This window comes from Pinus tabuliformis, chromosome X (assembly GCF_031772625.1).
Source record: "Pinus tabuliformis cultivar Carrire ecotype Pingquan chromosome X, CPIR1, whole genome shotgun sequence".
In the NCBI taxonomy this organism is placed as follows: Eukaryota; Viridiplantae; Streptophyta; class Pinopsida; order Pinales; family Pinaceae; genus Pinus; species Pinus tabuliformis.
This window is the reverse complement of record NC_142308.1, coordinates 1,613,079,410-1,613,105,355: the sequence shown is the minus strand read 5'-3', so window position 1 is coordinate 1,613,105,355 and position 25,946 is coordinate 1,613,079,410. Positions and strand designations below refer to the sequence as shown.

General features: G+C 41.4%; 1 protein-coding gene across 2 annotated transcripts in view; it reads left to right on the top strand.

Annotated features, from left to right (window-relative positions):
- Positions 1-1,373: 1,373 nt before the first annotated feature.
- The window catches only part of LOC149146221 (uncharacterized), a 43,346-nt gene continuing 18,773 nt past the window's right edge, over positions 1,374-25,946 (top strand). The window contains exons 1-3 of one of the 2 annotated variants that reach the window (XM_089449532.1): positions 1,374-1,939; positions 2,084-2,162; positions 2,270-2,647. In XM_089449532.1, the coding sequence (XP_089305658.1) occupies positions 2,151-2,162; positions 2,270-2,647 (390 nt within the window). In that variant the 5' untranslated portion in view covers positions 1,374-1,939; positions 2,084-2,150. Of the gene's footprint in view, positions 1,940-2,083; positions 2,168-2,269; positions 2,648-25,946 lie in introns of both variants that reach the window. The other variant, XM_089449531.1, reaches the window with a different exon arrangement.

Below are 25,946 nucleotides of genomic sequence, written 5' to 3'. Positions count from 1 at the left end.
AGTAATTTAAATTATTTTATGTATTAATGGTGAGAACTGTCCAGGTTAATATTTATTTTCTATAATAATTTAAATAAATTTTAAAAAATATATAATTTAATATGAATTTTAAATTATATAGGTAAAAAATGTATTTTTTCATTTGCATGTTTTTTAATATTTTAAATCTTAATAATCTATATATTTTTTGGTTTAAATGTGTGTGATAAGATATTGGTATTAGTTTAGCGTTTATAATGGTAGTTTATAGAATGTAAATATAAGTCTCTTTTAAATATTTTTAACTAATTAATAACATTATCTAATGCTTTTTTTGGAAGGTTTTTGGTATATATTTTGGTTTAATTTGCCTAGAATTTGGTAGGGTTTTGTTGAAATCATAAACTTGAGTTGTGAACTCTCTATAATTTGAGTGCCCCATGGTTTTTTAGGGTATTGACTTCATATGGGTTTTTAGGGTGTTGAATCCATATATGCAACCAAAAATCCATTTTAAACAACAAAAATCAAGATTCAACCAAATAAAAAAAATCACCAGATTCTGAAACATATAATGGTTAGACAATGCCTAATTTAGCAATTTCAGTGTCCCATGGGTTCTTTATGGCGTTGAATCCATATATGCAACCAAAGATCCATTTTAAACAACAAAAATCAAGATTCAACCAAATAAAAAAAATCACGAGATTCTAACATATAATGGTTAGACAATGGCTAATTTAGCAATTTGAATGCCCCATGGGTTTTTAGGGTGTTGAATCCATATATGCAACCAAAAATCCATTTTAAACAACAAAAATCAAGATTCAACCAAATAAAAAAAATCAGGAGATTCTAGCCAAAAACTCTGAAACATATAATGGTTAGACAATGTCTAATTTAGCAATTTGAGTGCCCCATGGGTTTTTTAGGGTGTTGAATCCATATATGCAACCAAAAATCCATTTTAAACAACAAAAATTCAAGATTCAACCAAATAAAAAAAATCACCAGATTGTAGCAAAAAACTCTGAAACATATAATAGTTAGACAATGCCTAATTTAACAAGACAATTTCAATTTTTAGTTTTTTTGTGTTGAAATTAGATAATATGATTTGACTTTACTCTTGTTGAAATCCATATGTCTCTTTTAAATTACTTTTTTAATTCACAAATAAATTAAAAATCCTAAAACACTACTCAAATTAATTATATAAACTCAACAACTTAAATTTATCATTTTCCTTGGCTGAATTTCAAAATATATTAAAAAAAAACCAATACTTCACCCTTTTTTGTAATGCATTTCAAAATTTTAAGACAAAAACGAAGAGGCAATTCCAAAAACCAATGTCATATGATTTCCTCAAATATGCATCTAGGATACCGCCATGAAACACAATTATGATGGGTCGGGATAAGCCCATGAAACTCAATGTGCTCAAATGAGAGTTAGAAAGGCCGCCACAGTCGAGCTGCATGCGCTCCCAAGCCCAATGGGATATGGCTTCACCAAATTTGTCACGCTGGAAACGACCGTGAAAAATGGTTATGGCGTGTTGGGATAGGCTCAGCAAATCCAATTCCGGAAACTAATATGGTGAAATTGGTATTGAAAGGCCACATCTCCGTAGTGGTAGGCACTCAGTTACCCAACACGGTCAAAACGGGGGCGGCGTAACTTTAAAGCGTGAGCTGGTTTCCCACTAACGAGGAAACTGTTGCTGGAATGAGCATCTCCCATACTATTTGAGTTTAAATCCAATCATCAGGGGATTTTCATGGAAAAAGCATAGGAGAGAACAGGTGGCATCAGATCCGCCCAATCGCACACTTGAGAATGCTCACCTGGAACAGCCACGTCAGATAAAGGTACCCAAAGGCATAGATACCAGAGATTCGATAGGGCCCTATCATAACGTACACTCTCTCTCACAGAGACCATGGAGACCTTCATGGTTAGACTGAACTCCATTTTCTTCTACTGTTCCTCTGTTTTGGGTGGTTTATACATTTGAAATCTGTTTTTCTTCCCCTTCTTGTTTTTAATGGATGAATTTTATTGCGCGTTATCAGTTTGTTTTTGTGGTATTTGTTTATAGGGAAAGAATGGGAGGAGAGGATTTACACACGTTGGATCTCTAGTCTACACTCCAAGACCATCCAAAGATGGGCTTGCAAGTAAGGTACAGTTACTCTTAGAAAGGGGCATTTTGATTTGGGCATACCCATTTTAAGGTCAGTTATACCCTTTGCAATGTCCTTAATGTCGTCCCTGCCAAATGCAGGTAGGGACTCCTACATCCTTGAAGTCACCCAGGCCTCTGAGCAGGTTTACTGAAGACGATCCTCCCCACTGGGTAGAGCAGCTGGACCTATTAAGACGTCTGGATGGATGCCAAGATGGTGTTGAAGATGATGGTAATGTTGATCATGGGGCGCTGCCCAATGCAGTGCAGAACAATGTGGGGGAGTCAGATTTGTTGGGGTTGCAGAGTGAGATTGATAAGTCCAAGGAGGCGCTGTCGAAAATGGATTATGTGGAGCAGGGAATTTGTTGTAATGATGTGCAGGGCTTGGAGATGGTTACTGGAGTACAGGCAAATGCAGAAAGGGATAACGATGAAGAACCAGCATATGTTCACAAGGAATTGCAAGAGGAGAAGGTAAAGCTTTCCTGTGTATATACATACATGCACATGTGTAAGCCTTTGTATATGTGTTTACAGTATTCCTGTGTAGATTCAATGTATACGTATTGGCATGTGTTTGTTTTTCGAATGCAAGTTTGCTTTGTATTTGTTCGGCTAGAGGAATTCTGGCCCTGAGAAATTTCTGTGGTCATAATCCTGGTCTCCTTTGACCCTCACAATTGATGGAATTTTATTGACCAAGCATACCAAAACACTGACCAACAATGCCCTAGTTGGCTAGTAATGTGGTATTAGGCATGAAAATACTAGGTCATGATCGTGCCAGGCTGCTTTGGGGCAAGCTTCGAAATTTCTGGGGCTGTATTGTAGGGGAGAATGGAGTGGTCGTCAAGAGATTAGCATATTGGCAACAATCTATGAGGTTACATATCACGGTAGGTTTAGATATTCTTAACAGACTTTGCTTGTATTATGCCTTAGAGAGTACACTCTAGACTGGTTTTTATGTGCTTTCGTACAAAGTTATCAGAACTGATGCACTAAAAATACACACACACACACATATATATATATAGCTAATTGGGTGTAGTTTGAGTGGTTGTGAGGAAAATTGTTGCACCTGGATTCAAATCCCATTTTGTAACATGTTGGTCTTAGTGAGCTGGTTGTTGATGAGTTATATATGAACTGTTCATGGCCTTTTACCCTGGAGAATTTAGGGTTTACCGTGAGCATTATCCTTCGAAGGAGGGGAAGTGCCTGAAAAGTTTTTCCTTGGATATGTTATCTGGGGCAGATACACATATATATAGATCCAAACCATTAAACATCAAATATACCAAATGTCTTGACAATAAAATCAGCAGAAAACCAAATTTTTAGGGAACCAAGATGGAAATTGTCTCGACAATAAACCAGCAGAAAACTAAATTTTTAGGGAACCAAGATGGAAAAAATGTTTTTGAAAAATATGAGAGACAATCCAAAGTACTTTTTGAACTGAATCCTCTGCCCCATTTGAATATTCAATTTAGTTTCATGATGGCAACTGCTGATGCTGATTTACGTAATATCCACAACATCTGACCCGCATGTGAACAAATTCCTAGTAGTGGGTGGAGTATTGATGCGGATAACACCAAAGGGGCGAGCACATCGGGTCAAGTAGCAGTGGATGCATTTCATAGCTTTCTACATGCAATTTTTAGAGTACAAGGGGAGTCATCCACGAAGAAAAGTTCTGCTGTCATATTTTTAGATTCTGTTCGAATAGATGCTGTCCTTCCCATTTATTATGAACTTAGTAGCTGAAGCTATACTGAACCACCAGAACCAGCCTTCTGGTCCGGTGTTCACCCACTGGTTCGGGGTTGTGTGGTTGTGAACCGGTCTGGACCAGATCATTCCAGTTCCAGTCTAGTTCATCCGTTCTGACAAAACAGGTCACAGATTGTTAATTTTCTGTCAGGATATATACCATTGAGGGATTGGATACTCACATGGAAGAACCAATAGAGGGGCATCAACCCACAATTAAGCTGACCATAAAGCCAAAAGGATCCACTTAGCTTGCAGAGCTATTATCCATGTCAATACTTAGCTTGCAGAGCTCTTATCCATTTCTTTTTTTGCTAAAGCAAGAGTCGGGACTTCTATTTCATTAATCAGCAAATAAAATACATAGAATACAACAATCCTCGGTGAGTTGTGGACCAAGGAGAAAGCCTGCAAAAACTATTAACGGGTGTGAGGAACTAGCCCGATCCCAACGACAAAACCTCAAAACTCTCAAAAGAGAGCCGAAGAACCAATCAGAAAAGAAAACAACGCCACTTAACACACCACCCGAGTAACTGAGGATGGTAAAGGAATGGCGCTTTCCACAAAGAACTAATTGCGGCCTGCCAAGAGTAATAAAGATTGATTACTCCCAACATAACCTAACCAGCTGCTTTAATCATAATTGCCGCGAGAGAATCACACCCCGTACAAGAGGATGAGTACGCGCCCATAATGTATGACGAAACGCAGCATACGGACAACCTGTCACATTAATCTTCACCGTTGATTCTGCTAACCCTATCCGATGGCAGCGGTTAATTTCACAATGGAAAGAAGCTCGACACTTAATTAGCCCGTACACCAAACTGCACGATCCATCCCAGCCGTCGCTTCACATCATATGATCGGACGGTCTTGGGACATATCGCACCCCCCAACAACCTCGGAAGATAGCGTGCGATGAGGGTGGTATTCCAACCGACCCCATCGCCACGTGTCAACCTTTGAATGTGTTCGCTACCAAAACGGGAAAACCGGAATCCACCTTTGGGGCTTGTGATCGCCAGAATACCACTACCCCGCCGGTAAGCAGCTTTCGGACAGGAAACTTCTGGTGGTGCGACCGCTGAGAGCACCAGACGATGCGCCCAATCTTCCGAGACCAAAAGAAAAAGGAAACACCCGCCGAAGAGCCAGCCAGGGATGACTCTGAGCCAGCCATCCGACAAACACTTGAGGTGATGATGTAGTATGAGATGCTGCTTTCTTCGTTCAGGGCAACTCTGACGCCCAACATGGAGAATATTCCTGCACATTGTCCACTTAATCGCTAACTTTGGCATGTCTTCCCTCCTGAACCATTTTATCCAACCTTGAGCAACCCTCTGACCTCTGTTCATTACTAGTTGGTTTCTGGCATTTTGCTTCTGTACTCTTCAATATCTTCCTCCGCCTGGTTGTGACAGAGTTTTTTCAGGTTGCTTTGTGCCATTGTGTTCCACCTCCATAAGATTGCGCTGTTCTTGTAGCCGACTCCTTGGTTGGCAAGAATGTCTGCCAACTTGTTGGCCCTTCTTTTCACATGTATAAATTTGAGAGTACGAAGCTTCTGTAGATGAACTTGAATTCTCTAAAGCACCCGATTTAACCTCCAGTGTTTTGTGACCTTTTCCGGCCCTGATCCATTACTAATTCTCTTGGCTGCGTTGATGACTAACTCTGAATCCGCCTCTATTATGACATTTTGGCAATTGTTCTGTATCAAAAATTCTAAGCATTGTTCCAAAGCCATTAGTTCTGCCATGTTGTTGGTGGCTTTTCCTAGGTATCCATGGAAGAGGGTAATTATTCTACCTGTTTCATCCCTTAGAACTCCCCCAAAGCCAGCCTCCCCCGGGTTGCCTTTGGAAGCTCCATCTATATTGTACTTTAAAAAACCTTCAGGGGGAGGATGCCAGAATTCCTCTATCGCCTCTCTCATGCTTGCTTTCCTGCCTAGGTCTTGAGGAATAAGCCCCTGCATGTCTAACAGCTGAAGGATTCTCAACTCTTCAACTGAGGGAGGATTTTTGGGGAGATTCCTAATGGTGGTGCCAACTGTCTCCTTAAGTTGTTTTACAATCAGCTTCACCAGGCTAAGAGAGTCAATCTTTACCTCTTTGAATATTCTTTTGTTCCTTTCTTTCCACACATTCCATATAATGAAACCCGGCAAGAGATCCCAGGCAGAATTGAGAACTTCATTATCAGAAAACTTATTCCTCCAATTGTTTAGGGTGTTAACAATACATTCTTTGTCTCTATCAGACTGTTTGAAGATGTTGGTAAAGAAATCCCAGATCCTGTCTGTGAAAATGCAGCTGTTGAGAAGATGCTCAATGGTCTCCTCTTGGGTTTCACAGAGATGGCATCTGGAGGGTCCCAGCATGCCCTTTTTTTGAGGTTGTCCCAGGTTAAGATTTTCTGGTGGTTAACTAACCACATGAAGAGTTTGATTTTCATCTAGCCTTTGTGCTTCCAAAGCTTCTGCCAAGTATTATTTGGAGCTTGTGGTTCTGGGTCAAGGAGAAGACCTTTAGCTTCCTTGATATTGAAGTTGCCCTCTTTGTTGTTGCCCCATCTCAGTTGATCCTGCCCTTTCGTTACTAGAATTATTCTCTGATCCAACATTCTCTTAAGGGACTCAGCTTTACTGTTGAGGGTCCTATCCTCTCTGCTCTCTATTTTTTTCCAAATTCTCCACTTTCTTGCATTATGTGGATTTTCCCAAAAGTCTTTCACCTTAACTAATCCTTGATTGTCAGTCTCTTGCTTGAGGCCTAAAAATTCTTCCCTTAGAAGATTAGGTTCTTGTTGCCATTTGTCCTCCCAGAAAAGTGCCAGATCTCCCTCTCTGATTTCCCAGAAACTATTTTTTTGAACCACTTCTCTGTTCTCCCAAGCCTTGTTCCATATGGGGGAGCCTTTCACTGTTCCTGTCATACGTATTATGTCAGAAGCCAGCCAGGCATTGGCATATTTTTCCTTCCAGATGCTTGCCCATTGCGCTTTAGGATCCTTAACCCACCTCCACCAAAGTTTTGCTCCTAGAGCCTTGTTGAGAATCTCTAGATTGTCCAAACCTAGGCCTCCTTGGTTTTTGGGTTTGCAGATCTTTTCCCATGAGACCAAAGCCCATTTTTTCCTTGTTTCCTCTTTGCCCCACAGAAAATCTCGTTGAATATTCCGAAAATGCTGTAAGACTCCTAATGGAGCTGGGAGGACTGATAGCATGAAGATTGGGATAGCTTGGAGAACTGCTTTAGTAAGCACTAGTCTGCCAGCTAAATTTAGAGATCTGTTTGTCCATTTCCTGACCTTGTCTTGCATTTTAGTTACTAGTGGATCCCAAATGCTCTTGTGTCTGGGTTTAGCTGTAAGAGGAACTCCCAAATACTTAGAAGGAAGGGATTCTCTTTGAAAGCCTAAAATTTTGGAGATATTTCTCTGGATGGCGATATGAGTGTTAAAGAAAAAGACTTTTGATTTGGTAAGGTTAACTTCCATACCTGTAGCCTTCACAAAGTCCTTCAAAATTTGTTTGTAAGCCTGTGCTTCTTTAACTGTGGGAATTCCTTGTAACATGGTATCATCTACAAACTGTTGATGCGTCAGAACCTGCCCATTCTCCGAAAGTTGGAGTCCTTGAATTCTTCCTATTGCTCTTGCATGTTTGATAGATCACCCCAGCCCTTCCATCATGAGGATGAAGAGAAAAGGAGATAGCGGATCTCCCTGTCTAAGACCCCTGGAAGGGAGAAAAAGTTCAGAAGGAGAGCCATTCACCAAAATTGAAAAGCTGGAAGAGGTCACCAGGGCCATGACCCATCTGACCCAATTATGATCAAAACCAAACGCTGTGAGCACTTTTTTGATATATATCCAATTTACTTTGTCATATGCTTTGGCTATGTCCAGTTGCATGATCATGCCCGCTCTCTTGTTGCATGTTAACGAGTGAACCACCTCGTGAGCTTGAATTATGTTGTCCAGAATTTGTCTTCCTTCTACATACCCTGTTTGTTCCCCAGAGATAAGCCTGGGCAGCAGGGGTTTGAGTCTGTTAGCCACAACTTTGGAAATTATCTTGTAGACAACATTGCATAAGGCGATGGGCCTATATCTCTCTGGAGTTTGAGCATTATCTTGTTTTGGAATAAGGGCAATAAAGGAGGTATTGAGAGCTTTCAAAATGGTCTTGTTCCTCCTGGAGTCTTCCACAATCTCCACTATATCCCTTTTAATGATATTCCAGCAGGTTTTAAAGAAATCCACATTAAAACCATCCGGCCCTGGTGCCTTGCCATTTTGCATTTCCTTGAGGACCTCACTGATCTCCTTTTCAGTTATAGGTCTATTGAGATTACAGTTGTCCTCTCTGGAGACCAGTTTAGGTATATGTTTAATTATGTCCTTGATGAAAGGTTCTCTTTCTGAGACGTTTTCTTTGGCAATGTCCCGAAAATGCTTAACTAACACTGCATCTATCTCCTCATGGGATTGATGAATTTGGCCATTTTCATCCTTGATCGAAGAGATTCTGTTGTGAGTTCTGTTCGCAATGGTAGATCTGTGAAAAAATTTGGTATTACGTTCTCCTTCTTTCAGCCATAGAACCCTAGATTTTTGTTTCCAAAAAATTTCTTCTTGTTTGCACAACATTTCCCACTCTTGTTGGTATTCCTCTGCTAGATCATTTTTGTCTTTTTCAAAGCCATTCCTGATCAAATCTTGATTGAGCTCTAGAATTTTGTTTTCTACAATTTTTTTACTTGTGAAAATATTACCAAATTCCTTCTGGTTCCATTCCTTTAGCTTCTGCTTGATGTGCTTTAGTCTTTTATGCAGCAGGAACATAGAAGATCCCTGAATTTGCAGGTCTTCAGCCCACCATTTTTCAATATTGTTGTAGAAATCCGGGTGTGACAGCCAGATATTCTCAAACCTGAACGGTTTGTTTCTTGGGGTGCCAATGCCCACGATCTCCATCTAAATCGGCCAGTGATCTGAGCCTCCAAAAGGGAGAATATCCGCTATTATTTCCTTGTCTAGAAGCATGAGCTCTTCAGAGATCATGAATCTGTCTAGCTTGGAAGCTACCTGAGAATCTCCTCCTCTTTTGTTGTTCCATGTGCAAAGGCCATTGTTTGTCTCAATGTCCACCAGCTTCATGTTTTCTGAAAAACATTGGAAAGCTGAGGAATCTTTGTTTAGTGCTCTTGTACCCCCTTTTTTCTCCGAGAGAGATCTAATCATGTTGAAATCTCCTCCTATAACCCACGGTAGCCCTGCAAATCTGTTTCGGAGGTCCACTAAGGAATCAATAAACCTGATTTTGTCATCTAGCCTTTGAGGGCCATAAACATTCGTTACAAGATAAGCGTCCCTGTCACCTACAGGCTGAATAACAACTGATAAATAATTCCTTGATGCCTCCGCATCAATAATACCTATTTTTTGGGGATTCCAGAGGATAAGGATACCCCCTGCTGTATTTTCTGCTTTGACTTCTATGAACTCATATCTGCTGAGCCATTTACTATGTATTTGTCTTATCTTTTGAACAGAGCATTTCGTTTCTTGGACAAAAATTATATCTGGAGCTACCTGCTTCATTCTATTATTCAATATTCTCTGCTTTCTTTTGCTTCCTAGACCTCTGATGTTCCAAGTTGTAAACTTCATAATTACAGATTGGTAAAGGAGTAACTGGTTAGATCTTTCATCTTACCTGAGTCTATCATGAGCTTTCCACATTCCATTAATAGCTCGTTCTGCTTTTTTCTGCCCCTTTTTTTCCCCGGGATTCTTGGAGCTAATCCTGGAGTTGATTTTATTGCTTTTATTCCATGGTTGGCTTGTCTTTCCATGCTGTTATCTTTGCCCAAGTCCTTTGCCTGAGTTTTCCATAAGAATAACTGCCTTATTCGATTGCATTCTTCTTGTGGTAGAGATTCAACCCCACCCGTTGTTCCCTTACTCAAGAACCCTTCTAGATCTAGGTTTTCTCTGTCAAGAATCTCTTGCAACTCATTGTCCTCCATTTCCATCTTGCTCTGAGTCATTTCCTGATCCATATCCATCTCTGATTCACTCATCATGATCTCTTTCTGCTTTTCCTTTACCTTTTCTTGATCCTGTTCTTCTTCCTTGTCCTGCTTAACATATCCATCCTTCATTACTTGATTTTCGACTGCTGTATCTTCCTCCTCTTCAAGAACTTGGAATTGGTTTGGCCTCACTTTTTGGTCTCCGCTTTGGTGTTGTTTTGGCCCTTTTTTGCCATTTCTACCTTTATGAGCTACTTTGTGAAAGCCCTTTGTTTCTTTCATTGTGTTGGGATTGTTTTTGCTCTCTACCTTACTGAGAGGGCAATCTCTAAGAAGGTGCCCATGTTCATGATATTTTCGACATCTAAAAGGAATATGCTTGTAGTCAACTGTCTGCACCCATTCCTCATCATAAACCTCCAATATCACCTCGTTCGGAAGTGCTCCAGATAGATCCATCTCTACATAAATCTTGGCAAAGGAGGTATATTTTCCCCTTCTTGTGGCTTCAGAAGTTTTGACATACCTCCCTAATTTATTGCCTATAGCTGTTAGTGATTCTATTTGCTAATAATCTAGAGGTAGCGAATAGAGTCTTACACAAACCGGGACAGAGGTGAAGGTTTCCCGCTCCAGCACGAAGTTCATCATCCACGGCCGCATATAGAGCTTTGCTGTTGCAAAGAAGTAGGGCCCACCTTCAAACACTCTATCTTTGTCCTCAATGTTTGCAAACACCACAGTGAAAAAACCCTTGGATCCTAGATGAAGATCAATGCTTCCTTTAGGCTTCCAGTGGTTTCTAATCCATGTTTGTAAAGCCTTTTCGGTGGGCCATAGTCCCATGAATTTGCATATGATAGCATAAGTCTGCATGTGCTCCCTGTGGGCCTGCAGCTCTGGGTTATTTAAGATTACTCTGGGAGTGATTTCAGCTTTGGGCTTGCACGGTCCCTTTTGGTTCTTGTTTGTTGTTCCCTGTTTTTTGTCATTTTCCTCCTTGTCTTTTGTGCCATCATTTTTCTTCTCCTTGTTACTTACTGTTTCCTTGTCCCTGTTTTCTCCTTCTACCGTCGAGTTACCTCTACCTGATTCCAGGGGTGTCTTGCCCCTGTTAGCCACTACCTCTCTGAAGGAGGGAGTGGAGCTCCCTCCTCTGCTACTGTCCATGGATAATCACCCGTGCAGAAGCGTTCCCCTTGGTCTTCCGCAAACTCCCGCGCTCCTCCCGAGCTCTTATCCATTTCAATACAAGAGTAAATTTTGTTTGTTTTTGAGCTAGAAAAGCTCAGTATTATTCACCCAAAATCTCACCATGGCTCAAGAGGCGTGCAATAGCTGCTTATGAGTTTTTGATCATCATGGGTTAGCTGTTTACAATTTCACCCATAATGGTCCCAATGACCGAAGGCACGTTGCAAATCACCTTGAGGAGTAGCGTTTGATACTAAACATCAACCCTATGGCATGGACCCTGAAACTTGCTCTTGCAACCCTTTAAGCCCCTACTCTGCATTGATGAACCATCTTTTCAGAGTAAAGATTGTCCTAGTAGAGTAGTCTCTGATGCAATAGCATATTACCAACATCCTGTAGAGGAACCCTATTAGTGCAGGATGGGATATAGACTGCACACTGATGCAAATTGCATCTTACAAGGAAACCGACTGCAATCCAAAGGGATCTGTTGACATGCAAATCCATAAAAAAGTATCAGCACTCAAGAGGGAGATGTCATATAGAAGTTCCGTAATCACAACTTGAAGCCTGCCTTTGGCTTGGGAAACCTTCAGGCCGATATTGTGCCTTTGGTGTTGTCCAACTACTTATCTTTTCTCGCATACAAGAAGAAAAACACCCAGCTGCATTTTAGAAAACACATTCAACTTGTTATTCATTACTTATTGTTCTGTAAACTGCTGCAGATATTCTACTTGAACAATTTGTCACAACAGATCTAGTAAAAACTAAAATATTTTCTATGAATGTTAATTCGCTTTCAATATTAGATTCTTAATTTATTGTTTTTATGCTAAATTGAATAAATTAGTTGAAATGTGAGAAATGTGAAACAAAAGGAAATGCACACACCATCCACAATAAACACAAATTTTGCCCTGGGAAACCCTTATGGGTGAAAACCCAGCTAAAAGGTGAGGCTGCTCTACTTTCTTTTGTGTGGTATGGAAATACATAACTACAAAGGAAGAGGTACTCTCCATGGAGTTACTTGAGACTTGTGGCCTCTAAGGCTGCTACAGAAATTGAACCTCCTTTGTTTTGCTCTCTAACTTCCCACTCCCAGTTGCTCTGCTCAACTATCTAACAAAGTACAATAGCATAGAATGGAACCCCTAATCCTCCTTGCAGTCTGGTATTTAACATAGCTCGATATCTATCTAGGGGTAAGGTTTAACTTACTCAACCCTCAACTAGATATAAGGTTCTTGGACCTTCTAGAGAATTCTTGAAATCCCACATGGCTAGCCCCACATGTGTGAGTGAACGAGGCTAATGTGGCATTCACTCGTACCCTGGTGGTCGACTAGGTAAGTCGACTTGTGGGAGTAATGGCTTTCTCATATGAACGCCGTTTAAGACGATTCTTGCATCATTGAAAGGTTTCTAAGTGTAGAACAATGCTAAAAGTTCTGGTGCAAATGAGAGTTTTTTGACCCCAAAAAATATCGTTTAATACATCAAAATGGCTTCATAAAATTTTAGATTGCAATTCTCCAAACTAGGACCTAATATTAAAAATGACCCTGCATGTTGATTCCTTCAATTTTTCCACCTTGAAAGCATCAAGATAAATAACAAATAATATAATGATCCAATCCGGATCACTTATTTCAATTGACAAATCCACATCCAACTTTCGGTGGTGTCAAGTGGCTTCTAAGAAGTTATCAGTATTATAACTTGGACTTGCCGAGTCTACCAAGTGCTCTGTGAGTTCACTGAGCTTGGAACCAGAACATGTTGAATTAATGATGCAAGGTCATTTGTAAAATTCAATTGACCAAGAGGTCAAAACTATTTACCAGAGGAGTTGGTTCCTCAATGTGTGGATTGTTAGGATAGAGTTGGTTTTGATTGCCATGTAATTCATTAAAATTAGTCATTTGTTGTAATTAGTTTAATAATTCCCAAATTGGTCCATTCAATCCTATTTCCATGGATCTGGAGTGACCTAAGTGATGTATTTATTTATTTATTGATTTAATAATAAGACTTAGAGAGTGTGGAGTGGCGAGAGTGTTTTTTCTAGACAAACCAGTCCTTCTGCAATATTTATTTCCATTCTTTAATTGCGCGCGCGCACATATATATATTGCAGGGGTTTGTGTTACCCCAGGCTTTGTTTGAATTCCGTAGCAGGAGGTAGAGGCAGGTCGGTCATCACTTAATATTTGCTCGAGTTGAGAAATGGTGGAGGAGAGGCAGTAGTAGTGACTAGAGCGAGTTAGAGTACACACGCAAAAGTCCAACACTTCAGCTTACGTGTGAGATCATCTAATAAGAAGGAGGTCGGGATAACGTGGAACACGAGTGGGACCACGAAGGTACTGCTAACTCCGCTTAAAGGTCAATGCAGCGCGCTTTGAAAAGGAACCAGGGTCAACAACTTACAGGAATCGAGGTCAACACTTGACGGGAAAATCTCATAGTTTGTCTCTCGAAGGTTTCCCTTTGAGCGCACTTTGGAATGACCAGGGTGACATAAGGCCGAGATGACAAGTACAAGCTGACAAAATAAAGGAGTTGGGACCCAAGTTTTGAGGTGTGGTCATATTGCATAGAGCGGGAGGTACTGTAAGTGTCGAGATCTGTAGAGCGGGCCGCTTGTGACTATTAAAATAAAAGGTTTGACCTTGCGGTTCTATGAAATGGTAAGTCCCTCCTTTTGACTCATTGTATGTATATTGGCGCTGGTGGATATTAAACGAGGCTTGACTTCGATGGTTCTTGGGGGTTTGGCTATGCTGCCTTTCCCTTGTATTATATACATACACATAGTTTCAGTTGTGGTGGTTCCGGTTAGATTTTGGACAAAAAAGGGGCATTTTTGGGCCTAGCTTGCCATATATAAAATTAGAGGAAGTTAAGGCTTGCACCAGTTGGTATCAAAGCAAATCCTACATCTGCTCCAGGAACAATTAATTGACCATGGTGCACAGAGTTGGACGAGGTGCTAGAGGAGGCTAGAGAGGACAAAGGCCTGTAGCCAATGCTGAAGTGATGCAAGCTATGTAGCGATTGGAAGAAAGAATGGCAGCCATGGAAATTAGTAAAAAAAGAGAACCTGAAGCTGGAGATGTAAGCGAGGAAGAAGAAGAATCTCCAGAGGAAGAAGCAGTTAAAGATCCTGTAGAAGCCAAAATATTGAAGGCAGTTTTAGGATTTGTCACAAAGGCAAACCTTGATATATCTTCTCACACTCGGAGCATGAATCCAGAGGAGCTCATAGATTGGATTACAGAGATGGATAAATTCTTCAAGTATGAAGAGATGGATGGGGATAAGAAAGTCAAGTTTGTTTTTACCAAACTGAAGGGACATGCAACTCTATGGTGGGATGGTGTACAGATTGAAAGGAGAAGGAAGAATAAGCAGAATATTAAGAGTTGGGACATAATGGTTGCAAAGCCTTGCCAAAGGATTATCAACTCACTTTATTTAGACAGATGGAAAATCTCAGGCATAGATTAATGACTGTGTGAGAATACGCAAAAGAGTTTTATAAGGTGAACATTATCGTTGGATATGTAGAAGAGTCTACAAAGAAGACAACCAAATACATTAATGGTCTTAGGTTAGACATCTAAGATAAAATTAGTGTGTTATCGCCCAGAACAGTGGAAGAAGTGTACCAGTTAGCTTTGAAGGCTAAGGAGAAGCTTGCAAGGAAGCGGTCTGGCAAAGGAAAACGTATTGTTAGAGGAAGAGGACAATAGTCAACCAGAGCAAGATCTACTGCACAAAAAGAAGAAGCTAGTAGCTCAAGTCCACAATCACAGCAAGAGGGAGACTTCAGAGGTCGAAGATCCTTTTTCAGAGGATGAGGAAGAGGCATAGGAAGAGAGATTCGTTGCTACAAGTGTGGCAAGCTTGGACACATGGCATATGAATGTCCAGAAAACAGAGATGCAGGCCAGAGAAGTGTTGTTGTTGCCCCAACAGAAAAAGGGGAACCAAAGTTACAAGAAATAGAGGCAAGAGAGTCTTTTTTGCTTAAGAAAGTGTTGTTAAAACCAACTAAAGGAAGTTGTTGAGCCAACTCAAAGGAAGGCGTTGTTCATGACTGTTTGCAAAGTCCAAGAGAAATGTTGCAAGATGGTGATTAATAGTGGTAGCACAAACAACTTGGTGTCTACAAAAGTGGTGGAGAAGTTGAAATTGAAGCAGATGAAGCTTCCAACACCTTATAATGTGTCATGGCTTCAAAAGGGTCATTAATCGTTGGTAAATGAATAGTGTGAAGTGGAGTTGCAAATAGGTAGTTACAAGGATAAAATCATGTGTGATATCGTGCCCATGGATGTGTCATATTCTATGGGGTAGTGTTGACGGTGTTAGACCCGCCAACATGTTAGGAGATCTCCTCGGTAAGAAGTCCCAACTAGACCTCAGACCGTTTGGTGTAGGAGTCCTAGCAGTGGGTCGTACGATATCGCTTGATCGCGGTTTCACACAAAGGCAAGTAAGATGTCCCTGTTGGTAGCAAGGGTGTGACATATGCAACAAGTCAAGGAAGGTGTATGAGCGGTTCTAACACACAAAGGGTGAGGTGAGTGCGCCCCTTGGAAACCTGTGAAAACACGAAGTTAAGAAGGGAACAGACGAGCTAAGATGCATCACAAACTGGAAGGAAAGTGAGCTAGCAATCCAAAGTGATGGTTAAACCAACAACACATTTCAGTAAGATTCATACATGTACAGAAAATAGAGCTACACATGAATGCGTAAGCAAACAGATACATATATCATTTAGTGTAAACAAGATAGCTGAATTATAACACGACATATGCATGAAATGTGCTGGCTCTGTTATATTAAGAAGTGTAAGTTCCAGTCATACAATACAACCATGACCAACCACTAGTTCCGATAGTGGAACGTTACAGTCATTGCCGCCTGCTCCTCCAAAGAGATATACTAGCTCTGCATAGTGGAGAAGCCAAGGCTCGTTACAATACTCTCCAAGCTTTCTCTAAGATACTCCTATCAGAAGCTTGGATGACCAAAAGTCTCTACAATGAGTTATGAGGGACTATATATAGCAAAGGGTGGGGTGGCCCTTGACATTCCCCTTTGTGACTGTTCATCTATCCTCATGACTCTTCATCTACTCTATGAATGTTACATCCAACTATCGACACTTGAACTTTCACTTGACAAGACATTACATACAATCTGCACATGTACCCATGTGAGACAAAATAGGCTTGAGCAAGCCATGCAAGACATCACTATGACTCGGACAACTGTGGGAAGACCAACTCTTCGACATCCTCACGATGGTCGACAGTGGCAAACTGATGCCAAGCTTGGTAGTCTGCGATGGTGTCCGTGTACTCTGTGGTGACATCTTTCTGGAAACGAACTCTTGCCTCCATAGCATCTAGGTACACTGCTCAAGCTCCTTTGTCCAACTTGTCTGATAACATGCACATCATTGTCTTGAGTGTGGCCGGACTAGCGACATACTGATGCATGGTGTCTACACTGATCACCAAGTCTGCATTGGTGGCTATGTGCATCAACTCATCAAAGTACGAGTCAAGCTCTAGTTGGACTTGTGCCTTTGTCTTTGCCTGGGTGAGTGTCCCAATAGATGGGATCGTGTGTGTGCGCACAACAACATCCATACTCCTGAATACTTGTGCATGGGAAGCCTGTAGACTAGTGATGAGCTGTGGGAGATCTTCATAGTTCCGGATTTGACTCCGAATACGTGCCTTCAGCTCGACTGCTCTAGGCTTCATCATCTTGGGCAAGTGTAATGGGGCTCCCTTGTATCTCATTGTCCATGTTTGCATGTAGTCAACAGCAACATGCACGTTCGACAAGATACGTGCTCTCCTAGCACATCGCTGTTGTCAATCGTTGAGATGGACAACTGCCTTATGCACAGTGCCAAACTTGGAATACAACGCCCGCATGACTGTCTCAAGGGACAATACTTCATCCACTGTTTTAAGATTTGGTCGGCTCGGAACCAACTCGGCCGAGTTGGTCCGAGTCAAGGCCTCATCGGGTCGACTCGACCTGTGAACGGGGTCGGTCGGCCGGGTTATTATCGAGCTGACAACTTGGCCGGCTCGGTAATAACCCTGCCGGCTCGACCGAGTCCGAGCCTACTCGGCCGGGTTGGAGATAGCAGTATAAAAGTGATATTTATGACATATGTTTATGACAATATTGCTTGACAGCAATATAAAAGTGATGCATGGTTATGATGTATGGTCAGTGATCCATGGAAGTGATGCTTGGGCAGTGACTGTAATGCAAAGGTTGAGGTATGACAGTCATGTTTCTCTTTTGAGGTATGATACATCATACAAATCAATATGGCATTGACCTTGTTGACATAGCAATGACCTTGATACATGATTGAGTGTCCTTGAAACTTAGTAGTAGGTTAGTCATCCATGACTTGGCATGACAATGATACATAGGGCAGTAATCATGTATGTAACATAAATCTTGTGATATAGCGGCAACCTTGTGATATGACAGTGATCTTGGCAGTAATTCGTATGATATGTAATGACAAGTATGACAGTATTGTGTGATTAGACTTGACAATGAAATGTAATGGCAGTCACCTTGATATATGACAGTGCTCTTGATATGACAGTGCCCTAGACATATAGCAGTGACCTAGTATATGACAATCATCTCTATGTAATCTTGAAATGATATGACAACAATGAATGGCTTGTCACTTTGACTTGACAGTGATAACAATAACCCCATATATGATGGTCACCTTGTTATATGACAGTCACCTTGTTATATGACAGTCACCTTGGTGTATCTAATTAGACTGTTGAAATTTTCTGACTATAGCAACTTGGTAGCTGATTGCACATCTAGGGATACATCAACAATGGTTGGATACTTAGATTGTCTTGAAGTTTGCATTGAAGGATATGACAGTGAAGGTGTATTATGCTACAACTAGGGTTTGAGTAGGGTTTGTTCTACAGGTTGAGATGATGAGGCAAAACAACAGAATTGTTGATAGTAGTATTTGAGCATTGATAACAAGATGCTAGGGTTTACATGTTGAGCAAAGCTAATGCTGTGTGTTTGGAAACATGAATGAAAATTTTTAAAATTATGTTTTTTTATAAAAAAAATAAATATTTAATGTATTTTTTACAACGACTGAGTCATTGAAATCGAGCTGGCCGAGTCGATACCGAGTCGGAGTTGACCCTCGGCCGAGTTGGAGGTTGGAGTCGACCCTCGGCCGAGTCGGAGTCAGAGTCGATTCTTAGCCGAGTTGGAGTCGGAGTCGGAGTTTTAAAACATCGACTTCATCTAGTATTGCCTTCTTCAACTCTGCTTGGGAGGATGCTGTAACCAGTTCTCCTCCCTGCTTGGCTATCTGTAACTCCTTAGCCATTCGCTCGTTCTCTGCTATCAGGAAGTGAACATTCGAGCTAGTGGCTTCAGCATATGCTCTGTTAGCATCAACCAATGCTGCTGGATGGTTGCGCACGTCAGACACGATCATTCGTTCCTCAAACTGTGCAGGAGATGTGTGATCATCTAGAGTAGACATTTTGCGAGATTGCACAACTCTATGCTGCGACTCGTGGAATGATATGTTGTACATCTCTCCTTCTGGATGGTCTCCAAGGATCTCAATGGCTCCTTGGTCGCTTGGGACTTGCTCCGCTTCCAGATCTGGTGAAGCTGGTAAGTTGACCTCTTGATGATAAGGCATAAGGTCAATGTCTTGCTGTAACTCATGCTGCTCCATATCCGTATCCATCTGCTCAAGTGCTTGTTCAATCTCTTGAGCAAAGTCTTGCTCCTGCGACTGCTCACCCTGTCTGCTTGGTGCCAGCTGTTCGGATGAGTCGACTACCTGTACGGGCATAGTTTCATCTGTCTGTACATGTTGCGCCCCCTGCTGTACCTGTTCTTGCTGCACTTCCTTCTCCTGTTTGCGCAGCTCTTGTTCCTTCCAGAGTTGCTCCTTTAACTCCTGCAACTCCTTCTCTGTTTTCTCCATTCTCCATTTTTCTCTTTGCCTTTGTGCGTTCCTCCTATCGCGCTGTTGCCTCTTCGCCTCTATTGCCAAAGCTGTTTTCTGCACAAGTGGGTCTGCTCGGAACTTGTAGCTTTGTTTTGCCTCCGCGCTGTACATCCGTATGAAGGTTCCAGACGGTGAGGCATACCAATCCGCTATGTCGATCAATGCCTCCATTGTTGCCTTCGACATGTAAGGTGGATGTTGCTCAAATATAATCTTGTTCACCAGGGTGACAAAATGATCTGACAACTGTGTGATAACTCCTTTGAAGCTACATTCGGACAACATTTTACAATGAGCGTTCACAGAGGTCTCCGCTGATTTCGTATCTCGTATAACTCGATCCGCAACGAAAGAGCAGGCCAATGTGCCTTCTTCTTCTGGTGCAACCTAGCTGACAATCCTGTCGAGATGTGGTATGATACCTCTTGCATGACGAGCTTGTCCAAGGAAAATTTCGACAAAACATGTGGAGGCTTCTCCGCGCTGTACATCCGTATGAAGGTGCCAGACGGTGAGGCATACCAATCCGCTATGTCGATCAGTGCCTCCATTGCTGCCTTCGACATGCAAGGTGGATCCTGCTCAAATATCATCTTGTACACCGGGGTGACAAAATGATCTGACAACTGTGTGATAACTCCTTTGAAGTTGCATTCAGACAACATTTTACAATAAGTGTTCACAGAGGTCTTCGCTGATGTCCATGCCCACTTCAAGCTTGGGAACTCCTAACGAGCACAGATTACATCCAAGATGTAAGCGGACATGTAGATTTCTGCTTGCTGACCTTGGGCGGCTGTCAAGCTCTTGTTACTTGTTCCTTCAGCCTGTGAACCAACATATCAGACTAGTTGCATGCTTTGCCTTCACTGGCCAGTTGGTCCAACGCGATCACCCAACTCTGCGGGAAGGTCTCTGTGGTCTCTTGGCGATAAAGGCGACATGCAAAGAGACCAAGTATTGATACTCTTTTCGCAATATCTTCATTTTGTAAACCTGGTTGGGTGCCATCCTGAATTTGGCCAACTCCTTCACCCAGTTCTTCAAGATATCCCTGGAGTTCGCATTGCTGCTCAGTATGTTGAAGGGCGTCTCCATGGTGATCACTGGCTTTGACATATGGTACATCTGTTCATAATCCTATGCCTTAAAGGTAGCAATCTCCGTCCCGCTGACGCTACTCAATGTCATCGTCTCAGGATTAGTGTGCGAGACGATCCATTGTATCATGTTCGCGCATGGGAACACGGGATACCTGCATGCAATCTTGTACAAGCCGGACTTGTGAATGTTAACATAGACTTGGTGGTCTTCAAGGTCTTACCCAAATATGCCTGCAAATGCATCATTGACCTCTTGCCATTTTAGCTTGATGTCCTTGTCTACAATCAGCTTGGTGTCTTCATAGATCGACAAACTTGTAGACACTCAATCAATTGTTGCTCCAGTGGCGCTTTAGTTAGTGTCCTTTGATCCTGCTCTCTTGAGGCCATTGATCTTGAACTGTTGAGAGATAGAGGAACACTTGCTAGATCTGGAAACATGGCGACATGCATGGCAAGAAATCTGTCAGCTAAAACCAAAGCAAACTTGAGGAACGACATGCAACATACCTGGGGATTGACTGGCAAGGATTGCGCAATTTTTCCTGGGAGGCCGGGAAATTGGCTGCCGGAACTGCGCAAAAGGCAGTCCGGATTGCTGGGAGGCTGGTTGACTGTTGGAATTGCGCAATGTGCAATCCAGACTGGTCTACTGGGTGCTGGGATTGCGCAATTTTAGCTGGAAAGGGTTGCAGGTCCAGTGACTGCATTGCACAATTTTCTGGGCCAATAGTCACTGCCTCTCAGGATTGCGCAATGTTGTCTTGGTGAGGCGAAGTCCGGGCTAAGGTTGCCTAGACCTGCCGACAGGCCACTGAAAGCAAATGGGGATGTGAATGCATGGCGATGTTGAGTGTAAGCAGGAGTGAATGATTGTGCATGCAAACAATGAATGCAAGATTTAGAAAACGGAACAACATGCATGTGTGTGAAGCGAGTTGCCAAATCGGCGACCGTTCGTGCAAAACAGTGTCATGCATGCGACAACAGTGAGATGCTAACGAAAATTGAAATAGTGCTAGTATAAGCTAATATGCATGCAAACGACAACAAGCGTTCACAGAAATCAAGTAGACAACACTCACACAAGCCAAAACACAAAAAGCGACAGAAATGCTGCAAAAGACAAGTTAAGCGGACTTACCCGGAAATAGCTGAGCTGGATGTGTCAAAGACTCCTGGATGTGCTGTGGGATGTCAGAGCTCCAAGATCGATGTGAAGAAGTGAGCTCTGAAGCGTCGAATAAATAAGTTTGAGGCTCATGACGCGCATGCCAAAAATCTAGGAAAAAGCGACACTTGGATTCTAAAACGATCTTTGCATGTAACCTCCAACTGCTAAAAATAGATCCCTAAAATCTAGGGATGCTTTTCGCATGTTTCTTTTTTTCTATTTCGAGAAAAAGCAGCCCATGCATGCAAGTCAAGTTTTCTCGGTCCCGGGTGGAATCAGTCAACTTGATGGCACATGCAACAGCCTGCTTGCCTGAGGGAGAAAGTTGCGCATTTCTGGGAGGGAGCTGGGCTGGCTGCCCAAAGGGATTGCGCAATTTCTGGGCTGAGCAGTCCTGCTGGGTCAGATTGCGCAGTTTTCTTTGGGAAGGTTGACTAACAGGATTGCGCAATTTCTAAGCCCAGCAGGCTACCAATTATATTTGCACAATTTCTGGAGGAAAGACTGGTTCCCCTCTAGAATTGCGCAATTTCTTGAGGGAGCTGCCCAGCCAGGAGCTCGACCAAGTCCGGGGAAGCACCTATGAGGGAAATGCAACATGCTATCATGCACAGGCTGTTACGCTGCTTGAAAACCACTGAAGCTTATCTACTTGATAGTGCAAGACATGTTGCTGAGGATGGTTGGTAGGGAGGCTCCAAAACGAAGCTAAGGTAAAATTTTGGAGGGTGTTTGTAGCCGCTACAACAGGTAGACCTTGACAGTTTAACAGAGGTGTCGTGCATGATGGGAAGAAGAATATCTACAAATTCTAGAAGGATGGCATCAACCATACCTTGTTTCCATTGCAAGAAGAGGGGAAATCAGAGACTAATGATTCCAAGGCATTGTTGTTGAGTAGGAAATAATTTTTACAGTAGATGGAAGATAACTTTGCTTTGGTGTGTAAACCTACGGTAATTCTTACTTCCATTACTGTGAATGATTTTCCTTTTGAAATTCAAGATATGTTGAATGAGTATAGTGATATTGTAGTGAATGACTTTCCTAATGAGTTGCCACCTATGAGGAGTATAAGTCACCATATTGACTTGATATCGGGAGCAAGTCTACCAAATAAAGCTCCATACAGAATGACCCCTCAGGAGAATGAGAAAATCAGAAAGCAAGTAAGGGAGTTGTTAGATAAAGGGCTGATCAGAGAGAGCCTTAATCCATCTGCAATGCCGACAATATTGAGCCCTAAGAAAGATGGAGGTTACCGCATGTGCACAAACTCTAGAGCATTGAACAAGATCACAATTAGGTACAAATTTCCTTTACCTTACATAGATGATTTGTTAGACTATTTGAGTGTTGCTAGTTGTTTCTTCAAGATTGATCTGAAGAGTGGGTACTGTTGTAACTTCTTTTCGTCTGTGCATTTATCTTTTAAATTGCATAGTTTTTAAAAAAAAATTAATTTCGTTATGCACTTTGTAATAAAAGCGCACTAGGTTAAAAGCCACTTTAGATTTATTTTGGCACAAACTTTTCATTTAAATAATGTTTTTTATTATTATTTAAAATAGAAGTGTCGCCGAAGAGATTAAAGTCTGAGTAGCTTTGGACGTGTCGAATAGTGTCCCCTGACATCAACAACCAACGAAAGATTGTGGGACCCCCCCGCACTTTCGATGGTTAACTGCTTATGCTACATGCCAGCTTCCCAACAATTGCGGCACCCCCTCCTCCTCGCTTACCGCCGTTACCCTCCCCGCAAACCGCCTCCGCCCTCCGCCATCACTCCCACCATTTATGGCCATTGCCACCAATTTCGCCAAAAATAATCTCCGCCACATTCCCTGATAATTTAACATTTGATCGTTAAATTATTAAATTCTCTCCCACAATGTTCTGATTATTAATTATGGACTTGCCAATAACGATTATTGGAACAAAACCATTTAAACCCATTTGTAATTCAAAAGCACTTCTTTTAATTTTATTGTTCTTCAATATGCTGTTCTTCACTAGAGCACTCAATGACACCAATTCAATAGATTGCAGCAATTAACCAGTGCTACCAGTCGCAAATTCACTGGGTATTTTCTTTTAAACATTCTCTGTTCTTTTATTTTCCAGATGACAAGTCAAAAAGGGAAATCTAAGGTAACTGTTGAAAGCTCGATTTTACCTCATGTACCCAATTTAGACGAATTTCCCTTGGTTGATACCCAGTTTAAAATTACATAAATCCAATGTGAATTTGATCTTTATGAGCTTCATAATTGGGCATTTCAGAAATTCGGGGATGCCAGTGATGAATTTTACTTTTGGGAGTCCATGTTGTCCCAATTATGTTTCCCTCAAACCCATCACTTCCCCAAATTTGTCACCTGGTGCGAAAGTCGCTATCTACCGAGTCAAAGGGCCATAGTTGCTCGAAACAATGAGATTTTGTTTTCCATAACCCCCAAGTCAGTTTGCCAAAGCTTTGCAGATAAACCCACATAATTCTCTTCATCCTTTTTCAGCTGATTCCCTACTGGAAATTTATCAAAAACGTACCTTTTAGCAACGAGCTCGTATTTTCGAGTCTTTCCTCCTTGAAATCTCAGAATTTCCTTGAACCAATCCACCATACTCTTCTGCTATCTTTCCAGAAATGTCCAGACAAGTTGTTTCAATGGTTTGTTGTCTCTTAGGGTACTAAAATGATCAATGGGAGGGTGAAGTGATTTTAGGATTTCTGTTAGTGTTCTCATCTGGCAAAAAGGCCTTAGTGCTTTTTAATTTTAGCTAGTTTTATCAGACGTTATCCATGAACAATTTCTAAACTTTAGTGCTGAGGGGTCTTAAAAGCATCAATCAATTTTGGTATATCTATTCTTGCACCACTAGTCAGAGAGATTCAAAATTCCATTACAAAAGTTGGATTCATAGGGAATACCACAGTCAGTTATTTAGTGGACTTCGTTGGTTAGAAAAAATTCAGAGGAATATTCTTTTAGTGATTTTGTGGATTAGTTTTTATATATGTCATTGTGTCTCCTTAGCAGTGATGCAATTCCAAGGACCTCTACAAAAATCTAAAGGATTTTACATCTCAGTCAACAATCAAAAGTAGGAGATTGGTACATTAACCAAAATTTTACAGAAATTTGAGTTTATGGTTGTGAATTGCCCCCATACAAACTGCTAGTTTTCGTGCCTATGAGAATTTTTGCTCTTGAATTTATTAGGTAGAGGATGAACATGGATGAAATTCATTTTGTGTCTAGGAAGCAAAAAGCTCAATTTAAGTTGAAAGTACAAGTGGGTCCATTTATAGTTAATACCTAAGCAGTATAAAAGGAAGTTGATAATTTATTGAAACAAGTGAAATTCAAGCTAAGTTTCAGTTGGCCTTGTGACCCACTGGGAGTAATTTCATCCATCAAAGTTGAACAGAAGTCGGCTCCTTTTACCCATATATCAAAACCAAAAATTGAGCAGTATGCAAATCAAGAGGGAAGCACATTGCAAGAGGTTAAGGAGAAAATTTCTAGTCAAACAACTCTAGAGACCCCAAGATTAAGGGAAAAAGAATTAAAAAGGCCAAGTGAGAGTATGTTTCCTACAGGTTCAGGTTTTAGACCAATGGAATTTAAAGTTTTCAAAAGGAGAAAAGCAATGAATGTAGAAGAGGAATTAGATATCATTTTGGGATTCAACTGCGTTAAGTAAGATCATTCACGTATGACCATTTCCATGAGAGGTAGTCGTAACTGACTAATTTCTCATGATTTTTGAATAGTTCACTTAGCACTCATTGCATCGGGTGATGCTCACAGGGGTGAAGAAGTGGGATTGAAACTAGTGAAATGTGGAGAACGAATCACATAGCATCAATCATCACTTCCGGGGCTTGCACCCGGTAACCAGGACTTCCCAGGAGGTCACCCATCCCAGAACTCCTCTGGCTCAAGAGGAGGAATCTTCAGAGATCAGAAATCTAGAGGAATCTACTACAATGGTGTTATCAAGTGAGCCTGTATATTCTCTACAACAAGTTGAAGAAACGGTTCTAGATTCCCATGCTTCTCCTTCTTCAGAACAACAAAGTGTTTTTGCAAGATTCAGAGAAATGAAAAAGAAGAATGAAGCACTGAAGACTTCTACATATTCTGAGTTTTGGAAACAGTCATCCACTACTCAAACCAGATTGCTATATGCACTTGACCCTGACAAAAGGCAATTTCAATTAACATTCCTTGAGCCAAAGGTTCCCGTACCTAAAAGTGCAGAGGACTACAAGACTTCTGTATTTTCTTTTGACATAAAGCAAATTCATCCAATAGATCAAATTGATCTTCATAAATAGGCAGGTGAGATGGTCTATTCTGTTGAAGAAAGTGTAACTAGG